At 45.7% G+C, this 10,417-nt stretch overlaps 1 protein-coding gene across 2 annotated transcripts in view; it reads right to left on the minus strand.

Moving 5' to 3' along the window:
- col15a1b (collagen, type XV, alpha 1b) overlaps window positions 1-8,516 on the minus strand; it is a 30,185-nt gene extending 21,669 nt beyond the window's left edge. For both annotated transcript variants that reach the window (XM_055503876.1, XM_029132742.3), the window contains exons 1-2: window positions 8,338-8,516; window positions 8,080-8,144 (exon numbers count right to left, since the gene is read on the minus strand). In XM_055503876.1, the coding sequence (XP_055359851.1) occupies window positions 8,080-8,144; window positions 8,338-8,348 (76 nt within the window). In that variant the 5' untranslated portion in view covers window positions 8,349-8,516. The remainder of the gene's footprint in view (window positions 1-8,079; window positions 8,145-8,337) is intronic.
- Between the last annotated feature and the right edge of the window lie 1,901 nt (window positions 8,517-10,417).

Raw genomic sequence — 10,417 nt, forward strand, 5'->3', positions numbered from 1 at the left:
TTACAATAAACTCCTAGCACTAGTTTGAGTCGTTGAACAGCTCAAACATGATATATAAATGAATAATAATAATAATAATGATATATAATTATATAATATAATGAATAAATTTGATTGAAACTATTCAGCAGAAAAAAACATTATGAGGACATGAAGCAGACCTGAAGTCACGTTCAAGCCGTGTTACTCTGGCGCCATCTTGTGGCGACAAACAATTATGCCATAAGCGCTGAATGAGCATTGTCATTATTAAAACAGGTTTTTTACGTTCATATACTAAGGAAGTAGTATTTATTGGTTTCATGACATCACCAGCAACAAGGAATATCAAGATGCCTCAAAACACACGTTTAATTGATAGTATTATATAATATTTGTAGTCATTGAGCGGAGCATGTCACAGGTTGAGTAGCGCTGAGCAAAGGTTATACAGCTAATGTAACAGCTAACTTTACAGCTAATGTAACAGCTAACTTTACAGCTAATGTAACAGCTAACTTTACAGCTAATGTAACAGCTAACTTTACAGCTAATGTAACAGCTAACTTTACAGCTAATATAACAGCTAACTTTACAGCTAATGTAACAGCTAACTTTACAGCTAATGGTTGGGTTTTGTCAGCAAAGGTCAACTGCTTGGACTTTGGAAAAGGAGACATGGATGTGAGCTGTCTGCATCAACATGAGCGGCAGAATCACAATCAGCTGCGTTCAGCACTTCTGTAACAAACCCCTCCGCTGTTCTGTCAGCGCTGTTGCGTAACGTGCCCTGTGTTTATTGTACGTATGTGTGTATTTGTGAGCGTGTTCTTGTGACTACACACTCTGCCAAATAGAGCGAAAGAGCGTTTTGGCTCAGTCCTCGATGTTTGGTGCCAGAACAACACACACACAGTCATTTACTGGGCACCGTCTATTTGGAAAAAGCTATTTTTTTATTGTTAAGAAAATAAACATTTTTTCTAATCTTGCAACTTTACAGTTCCCTTAATTAGTCACTGATTAATTAGCTTTTACAGCATTTAGCTGTGCACAATGAGAGCAGACATTTACTAGAATGCTGCAAAAAAGGAATTTTGTCACATTTGTTTGTGTTTTGTGCACCTCAGAAGGTGTAAGTGACACCAAAGCAGTCAAACCAAAGCTGAATTCTGATTTATTTATAAGGCGAAGTCTGAACTAGCGTAAGTGGTGGCAGTGGACAGGTAGGTGGCGTAGGAGAGGAGCAAATGCAAGTGAGTGCAGGACAACAGGGAAACGTCCCAGCATGTGGGCTCATGGGAAATGTAGTAGTTGTGACAGCGTGGGACTGGAACACTTGTGGTTTTACATCCACTGTTTCCCAGAGCGTCCCAGTAGCAACTGGACAGTGACAAGATATTCAAAAAAGAAAATATTCAAAGCTCTCAGCTTCTCAAAGGTAACATGAAGGCAAATAGGAGCATAAAAATCAGGTCCCATGTCAAACAGTACAATAATACAAGAAATAATAACAAGGTGCATCATTTACAGTATATGCGCAGACAATGTGGCAACTGGCTGGTTTACAGGGTTGATTATGGAGGAGTAGATGATGGGCAGCAGTCGATGAGAGGAAAAGTCAGGACGTGTGAGGGAGGAGCAAGTGTGTGAATGTGAAGGAAATGTGTGCGAGCACGGAGATGAGGGCAGATCAGGTGTAAGAGAGAGGAAAGGCACCATGAATGGTAACGACGCTCAACCAACAGAACGGCCGCGGGTCACGAAGTAGAGTGGAAGCAGCCGCTGTCACAGGGTTTCCCACCTCCTCCCTCTCATTCCAGCGTTTGCTTTTCATATTTCAAGGCCATGTTCAGTCAGAAATGCTGGACTTTGTTTAAAGGCCGACCAAAGCAAAGCTATGAAAGGGTAGGACTCATTCATGAAGTCCACATTTAGTCAGACTCCACGCTGATATGCATCAGTCAGAGCATCAGTAAAGCCGACCCGAAGCAGCAGCAGCAGCAGTAGCAAGATTCAATAAAGAGGTGAAGCGGCTGAAAGCTGATGGAATCTGCTTTCATCCCTCACTGAAGTCAAACCTACAGACACCTGCTCTGTGTCTGTGCATCAAAGGAGCGTCAGAATCCTTCACCCTTTAGTCTAATTACAATCTGTCCAGTGAAACTCTATGATCAGAACCACCTAGAACTCGCTGCTCCCTGATTTGTGGACCTGTTTATAAGTTTATGATATTGAGGTTATTAAATAAGAGTGGTTCTGCTTCCTGCCATTCACAGGGTGAACGCCTCCTGTCTGCACGCATTTAAACACCAACACCCTGATAGTCGTACTTTCAAGGTGATTCTCATGCAGGCGGGTGATTTCAAAACCTCACACACAGACGTGAGATTTGACTGTTGTGCTTTAATATTAGTGCAGCATATGATCAATTCAACAGCCAGCGCTACGGATGAACTACAGCTGGCTGTGGAATGAAGCCGTGCATTGTGAGGCGCTGTCATGAGGTCAGAGGTGAACGTCTGAAAGGGAACTGTTTCCATCACATCCCTGACATTCATGCGATTCCACCGCCGCCCCTGCGATTCTCTGACCCTCACTTCACCCTCTGAGGAAGAAGACGGAGCTGAGTGACGACACACCGGGATGCGAATCCACCAGCCTCATTCTAACGAGCTCACTTCTCGTCCAGATAAAAGCCCATTTCTGATTGTGTGGTGTCATAGCTACCAGCCGCCAGCTATTTCCATGCACAGCATGAGGCCGGGCTCTGAATGGGTCTCTGTCAGCGCATGGGAGCTGCTGCTGGGGCGTTTGCTCAGCTGCGACACTGTCCTCACTGCAAACATCCCCTCACAGACGCATCCCTTCCTCCAACATGAATGTGAATGACTCACAGCGGGGCCGGAGCGGCTGTGGTCATGTAGAACCGTGTGGAACCGCGTAGAACCGTGTAGAACCGTGTAGAACTGTGTGGAACCATGTAGAGCCGTGTGGAACCGTGTAGAACCGTGTGGAACCGCGTAGAACCGTGTAGAACCATGTAGAACCATGTAGAACTGTGTGGAACCGTGTAGAACTGTGTGGAACCGTGTAGAGCCGTGTAGAACCATGTAGAACCATGTAGAACTGTGTGGAACCGTGTAGAACTGTGTGGAACCGTGTAGAGCCGTGTAGAACCATGTAGAACCGTGTAGAACTGTGTGGAACCGTGTAGAGCCGTGTGGAACTGCGTAGAACTGCGTAGAACCATGTAGAATCGCGTGGAACCGTGTAGAACCATGTAGAGCCGTGTGGAACCATGTAGAACCGTGTAGAACTGTGTGGAACCATGTAGAACCGTGTAGAACTGTGTGGAACCATGTAGAACCGTGTGGAAACCATGCAGAACCATGCTGCGCTGCCAGGTGAGACCCGAGCCACACTGAGCCTCCGTGGTTTCACGTTGGGACCTCAGTGGAGTCACGTCTGTCGGCGCCTGGACATTTTTGCACCGTGACAAACGTGTCGCTCACAGACCTTCGACTGTGAACTGAATGAAAGGCAACCTTCTGGAAAATGTTATCACATGGTTCCTCCACGGCCGCCTGGCAGCAGACCGTCTATTGACATCCGCCCACTGAGCTCCACCACAATTGTCATCATTATTGTTCCCAACTGCAGAAGTTAAAGCATTTTGCGTCTGTCCTTTTGTGAGTGAACAGAACACCGAAAAGCTGGATGTGCAAATAAACTGTGTACGAATGACAAGAAGACAGCTTCTCTACTTTCATGCTTTTTTATGTTTACAGCAGTTTGGATCAGGGTCTGAGCTGCTATGATTGTCAGTATTGTTAAATAATGCTCCATGGACGCGATCACAGGTGTGGATACACTCACCACAGTGTAATACACCTAATGGTGATGCTTTATCTGTCGTTATGGGATCAAAAACAAGTAACATTTCTATTTTAAAAACACATGAGACTTTTTTAACCTATAATTTGGATTGTGTGCATCAAGAAACGCTTACTTTATTTGATATTATTTTTATTCCACTGTGTTCTCTGTAGTAGTTCTTGTCTTTGTTCATTGTCAGTCTATAACTCAACCAGTCAGCATGACGTCAACATCTGGACCACAGCAGCAGCTCTTCTGAATAGTTGGAATATGAATTTAGATCATATGTCGCTGGGTCGACTACAGTGATTCAACGTGTGACATTCTGTAAATCTATTGATGACTGTGTTCATTTCCGTGTTAGTTTCCTGCTGTTCATAGGTCAGGTGTTTAATCCTGGTGGAACGACGTCTGTGACCTGGTGAGAGCAGCATCATTCAGGCTTTGGTTGAGGGTTGGCCTCAGTGAAGAAAACGAGAACACAGCCTGTTTCCATGCATTTAACCTGAACCACATCTCTCCTGGTCCAAAGTGTTTTCGTTGCCCTGGAACACAGACAGGACTGTGGATGTAAACCCAGCGACGCCCACCACGCCTCCCGCCAGTCAGCGGCTCTGCTCAGTTCAAATAGAACGTCCACCGCACAGCCTTAACAATAATTAGTGATCCAACATCTCAATTCAACTGCATTCAAGTTTCAGGTCTTAGGGTTGAAATGAGGTTAAGGATTTTAAAGAAGTGTGTCCTCACGAACACAGCGAGAAACATTTGTGTGAGTGTGTTTGGGCAAATTAGCCACAGACCCAAATATGCAAACACATACCTGAGCATAAACACACACACACACACACACACACACACACACACACACACACACACACACACACACACACACACACACACACACACACACACACAGTAGACATGTAAAAATCACAGCTCGTGTGTTTTCCCATAAACGCATCGTTAACACTCTTCTTGATAAATGGTGCTTAACAGACGTCTTGTGAAAAGACTTTTTGTAAGTTTCTTGCCCAGAAGCTTCCGAATGGAACAGATGCAGAACAAACACACAATGACCATGATTCATTGTGACATTTTAGGAAAATGGTAACTATAGAAACGATGTATCCAAACAATATCTGTCCACTGAGTGATTACAGTGAGCGCTGAGGCGTTCAGGGGCAAATCCTTACAGTAGATTGGTGTAATTAATGATAAATGATCTGATATTCATCACTGTGAAGCCAAGCACAGAAGGTCTAACGGATACTATAGTTTGAACATTTGAACAACACCACGTCATCTCAGTCACCTCATGGAAAATACATGGACAGTACAAGGCAGTGTGGAAAGTCAAGAAACCCCCATTCTTACTTTTTAAGTTTCCAGTGAGAGCTTTTTCCCATTAACGTCCCACTGAGATGACGGCTCCACACACAGCAATGACACCTATTACAGTCGGCCCATTGTGCCCAGCCGTGTTCAAATCAAAGTCACTTGGACCCAATGAACAGAGTCCCGACAGGACGCCGCTGGGCATCAAGGGCTCCACCTCGTTGGTGGAGGTGGAGGCTGCCAGGTTGCTGCTCATAAAACGCTGACTGCAGCTTTGTGGGACTTTTATTCCAGTTGCATCAGAGGCCAAATCAGGTCAAGAGTGGGTTGAATATGATGTATGTGACAGCAGGAGGAGCCGGTACCTCAGAGGTAGAGGCTCCACAAAGCAGACATTGAGCAACAGCAGCATGGCCCCAACCGGGTCCCAACACTGTAGCTGTCAGCAGCACAATAACCTCACATGATGTGACTGTACAGACAGGCGTCTGCTCCAAAATGGCTCCTACTGGGCTCAGCTCAGCATCACTTCTATGGGATAAACACGGGAGCCTTTCAGGGCAACTCAAGCATCGCTAAATGGAAGGTGAAGGTTCCCGCGGCAGAACATTTCGTTTGGGTGTGGGGCCGTGGGGTCCACAGTGTGGAAACAGGAAACTGGAATTTAGTTTAACCGCATGTGTGGAGAGTAACGATGACGACAACCTGCTAATGCAACTAGCACAGAATAACAGTCATTGGCCTGAAGTAGTTTCTGCTTTGTTTGTTCAAAGGTTTCACTGAAGCAATAACGTTCATTATTTAGGGATCACAGTCAGGTACTTAAACAGAGGCTGGGAGTTGAAAGAAAACGAAACAAATACAAGATCTGGACTTGATATCACAGTATTGGGGATAATTCCAGGGAGAAGTCAACTCAAAGGAAGGAGGATCAGCTGTGACACAAATAATGATCCTGTCAATCAACAGGTAAAGTACAGGTGAACTCAACAACACTGAACAGTCTGGAAGCTCCTTTAAATCTGTCAATAAAAAGTCCCTCACAATCAGGAGGAGGAGGAGGAGGAGGAAGGTGCAACAAACAAGTGAGAGTAGACTTTGCCAATAAAAGGTTCCCGTGTTCTGAAGTAAGATTCTTAGGCCTGAAACCAAGAGGAAAGTATGGAGAACAGAGGCACAATGAGGTAGAACCATCCACAATGTATTGAGGTGTTGATTCAGAGTGTCCTCATTGCATTGGGTTAAACACTATTTGAAATATGTGCAGTGATGTGTGCTGATCGTGGATAAGAATAAGATATAGAAATGGGAAATGAGTTCACTGACACTGGTTCACCAGCACCTCAACATTCCTTGAACGCACATGAATGCACTGTAAATAAAATGTCCTCACTTGCTAACACATTGTACACATATTATATTCACGAGTAATAAATAATAGGATGCTGCATTTAAAACCCTAAAGTGTAAGAAACCAAAGGCTGCAGCACTCGACCATCCTGTTCCTGCTTTGTCCCATTTCAAACCAGTGGATACGATGGTTGCACTGATTGTTGCTCTGCAGCAGACGCCTGTTCACAGGACCTTCATGTGTCTCACTGCCCAGAAGATGCACAACCTCCGTCCACATCCCAACGCGGTGGAGGGATTTCAAAGTGAGAACTTCTCTAATCACCACAAATGCATTAACGCTTGGTCTGTAATCAGCATCACTGCTGGTGCTGACGCTAAACTGGCACCGACTTCAAAGCTACCAGCACCCTCCCAAACCAACATCCTCCTCCGCCCCCTCCGCTCCCACTGTTGTGTCTGTGATTCTCTCAAACAATCAGCGTGTGCGCTGCGAGGAAGCGCCCGAGGGCATTAACATTCAAACCAAACACTTAGCTTCTCACCCCGGTGCCGTGTTTGCATTGTCTGCCACTTCCAGGACGAACACACACATGCACGCAGGCACACACACACACAAACACAGACACAGACACACACACACAGGCACACACACACACACACACCCACACACACACACACACACACACACACACACACACACACACACGCAGGCACACACACACAAACACACGCAGGCACACACACACACACACACACACACACACACACACACACATGCACGCAGGCACACACACACACACACACACACACACCCACACACACACACCCACACACACGCATGCGCACACACACACACGCATGCACGCAGGCACACACACACACACACACACACACGCAGGCACACACACACACACACACACACACACACACACACACGCAGGCACACACACACACACACACACACACACACATGCAGGCACAGACACACACACACACACACACACATGCACGCAGGCACACACACACACACACACACACACACACGCATGCGCACACACACATGCACCTACACACACACACACACACACACACATGCACCTACACACACACACACACACACACACACACACACACACACACACACACACACACACACACACACACACACACACACACACGGGAAGCTCTTTCTCCTACAGAGGAGCCTCCCACTGAGGACAGGAGTACATGACAACCACAGCCGCAGACAGAGGTGTGAAAATGGAAAGACGGGACCCACAACCAGCAGGTATGTTTCCTGATGGGTTTGTGAGAACGGAAACGATGAATAAAGGAACTCCAGTTTATTAATAAAAGAAATCTCAGCTTGTCCAGATTTGATAGAACTGTATGAATGTGGGGATGGAGTGAGTCAGAGGGATCTGATAAAAGCGCACACTCAGCAGCACTTCACATACAAACATCTGAGTCCAGTGCAAAGTCATTTCAAGCCGCACCACTGGACGTTTGGCAGGTTCCACTGCATCTTACCTTGTGTGACCTGGTGGGCAGCAGGCAGCCAGCACAGCAGGACGACGCGCAGGGCCACAGACCACCTGAGAAACGCAGGAGCAACAGGAGCTGCATTAGAACTTCACCACTGACCCACATCAGCTGCTGCCAGTGAACCAGTCACGCTTTAAATGGAGGAGGATGCGTCTCCTCTGATCGAAGGGTCCTGTGAAGGTAGCGCGCCTGATAAAAGGTCCATTGCTTTTCTGTCTTGAAGCAGCACGTCAGGTTTCTTACCCTTGAAACATTTCAGCTCCTCAGTGAGTAAAGTCCAGGTTTGTGGTGTGAGTGCTCCTCTGTAGTGAAGGCGGGTGAACGTCCTGGTGCCTCACTGTGCAGACCTGAAGCCACACTGCTGCTCTCTCCTCCTCTCTCCACATACAAAGGCGCTCTCAGTCTGGACGTGAGCGACTCCCAGGCCCGTGGAGAAACCTGACTCCACTGGAGCAGGAAAAAAACTCACCCACTCACTCACTCACTCACTCACTCACTCACTCACTCACTCACTCACTCACTCACTCACTCACTCACTCACTCACTCAGTGGACCTTCTGTTGCTGCTTGGGTCTTTCTATGTAGATTTTAGAGGTTAACATTCTGTATAATATTAGATTAATAATAAATAGTATTTTGCTAAATTGTTAAAACTGAATTAAATAATAACAGCAAAGGCTCAGCATTTTTCCTCCAGCTGTAAACACCAGTTTGATGCAACTCTTGTTGGACTGTATAGAGTTGATCTTTTTTATTTTTATTTTTTTTTAACTTTTGTGTAGAGTTGATCTTTTTATTTTATTTTATTTATTTATTTATTTTTGTGTAGAGTTTATCTTTTTTATTTTATTTATTTTTTTATTTTTGTTTTTGTGCAGAGTTTATCCACCTGTAAAGGACGGGATTTCATTCCTACTTTCAAACTGTCCAATCATTGCATCCAACATGGAAGCTTCATTATATGGGATGTGATTTACATGGGAAATGTTCCCATGTAAATGATGTCTAATACAACAACTATCTTAAATCATTCAGCTGTCACAACATGGTATTTCCACATTAAGTGGAATATTTTTTGATGATATAGGAACTGTTATGATGAAAGAATTGGAGACATAGGGGAATATATACACAAAATTCATACGACAGGACAGAGACGGAGCTTCACTTAACAGCGCCCTCTGTGGCCACAATTGGCAAATGCAATAGACAAATCACAACGTGTCAACAAATAAAACGGTGTAACAGCGTCAGTAAAAATGTATGTAGTGATGACTGAAGGAGAGCATAATGTTCTGTGATAAACAGTTTAACTCGCTAAACATCTCAACCCATCTAATAAAATTTATACAGTTTTACACTTGTTATTTACTTACGTGAGGACTCAGAAGTAGAACTCAGCCTGACTGGTAAACGTTTGGTTCCAGAACCGATAAAGAACTCATTTACTTACAACACAAGGACATTTCTTCAGAAACAATTTGACTCAGGGCTAAAAAGTGTGTGTGACCTATTGTTGCCCAACTGCTCTTAGTGCTTTCAGTGGTTGTATCAGTCACACACACAAAAAATTTTCTAATTATTACATGGTCAGATCCTAAAAGATCTCCCTCCAGATAAACAATGATCCCAGACTGTCATGGTGTTGCTTTGCAGTGAAGCATGAACTGAATCACTCGTCCTGCTTCTTCCTCAGGTGACTCTGCTCCACAGAGGAAGCAGCTTCTCCAGATGGATGTGTGCGTGCTGGACGTGTGCGTGCTGTATTTGTGCGTGCTGGACGTATACTTTACATGCTGGACATGTGCGTGCTGAATGTGTGCGTGTGCGTGCTGGACGTGTGCGTGCTGGACGTGTGCGTGTGGACGTGTGCGTGCTGGACGTGTGCGTGCTGGACGTATACTTTACATGCTGGACGTGTGCGTGCTGGACGTGTGCGTGTGGACGTGTGCGTGCTGGACGTGTGCGTGCTGGACGTGTACGTGTGGACGTGTGCGTGCTGGACGTGTGCGTGTGGACGTGTGCGTGCTGGACGTGTGCGTGTGGACGTGTACGTGTGGACGTGTGCGTGCTGGACGTGTGCGTGCTGAGGAAATGAAAACCTATTTAGTTTTATTTTTACAGTAGGTAGTACTGTACAGTCAGACCAACATGAAAGTTGTCAGAGTGGTAAATGGGGAGGTACTGCATGGGGGGGGGGGGGGGGGGGGGGTGGTTGAAGGTAGAAACAGTTGGCACACAGAAATGTGCCAACTGTCTGACGTAAGAACGAGGAGAATGAAGGGAAAGTCCCTTATTAGTCCCACAGTGGGAAAACCTGCTC

The sequence above is a fragment of the Betta splendens genome, chromosome 17 (assembly GCF_900634795.4).
Source record: "Betta splendens chromosome 17, fBetSpl5.4, whole genome shotgun sequence".
NCBI classification, from domain to species: domain Eukaryota; kingdom Metazoa; phylum Chordata; class Actinopteri; order Anabantiformes; family Osphronemidae; genus Betta; species Betta splendens.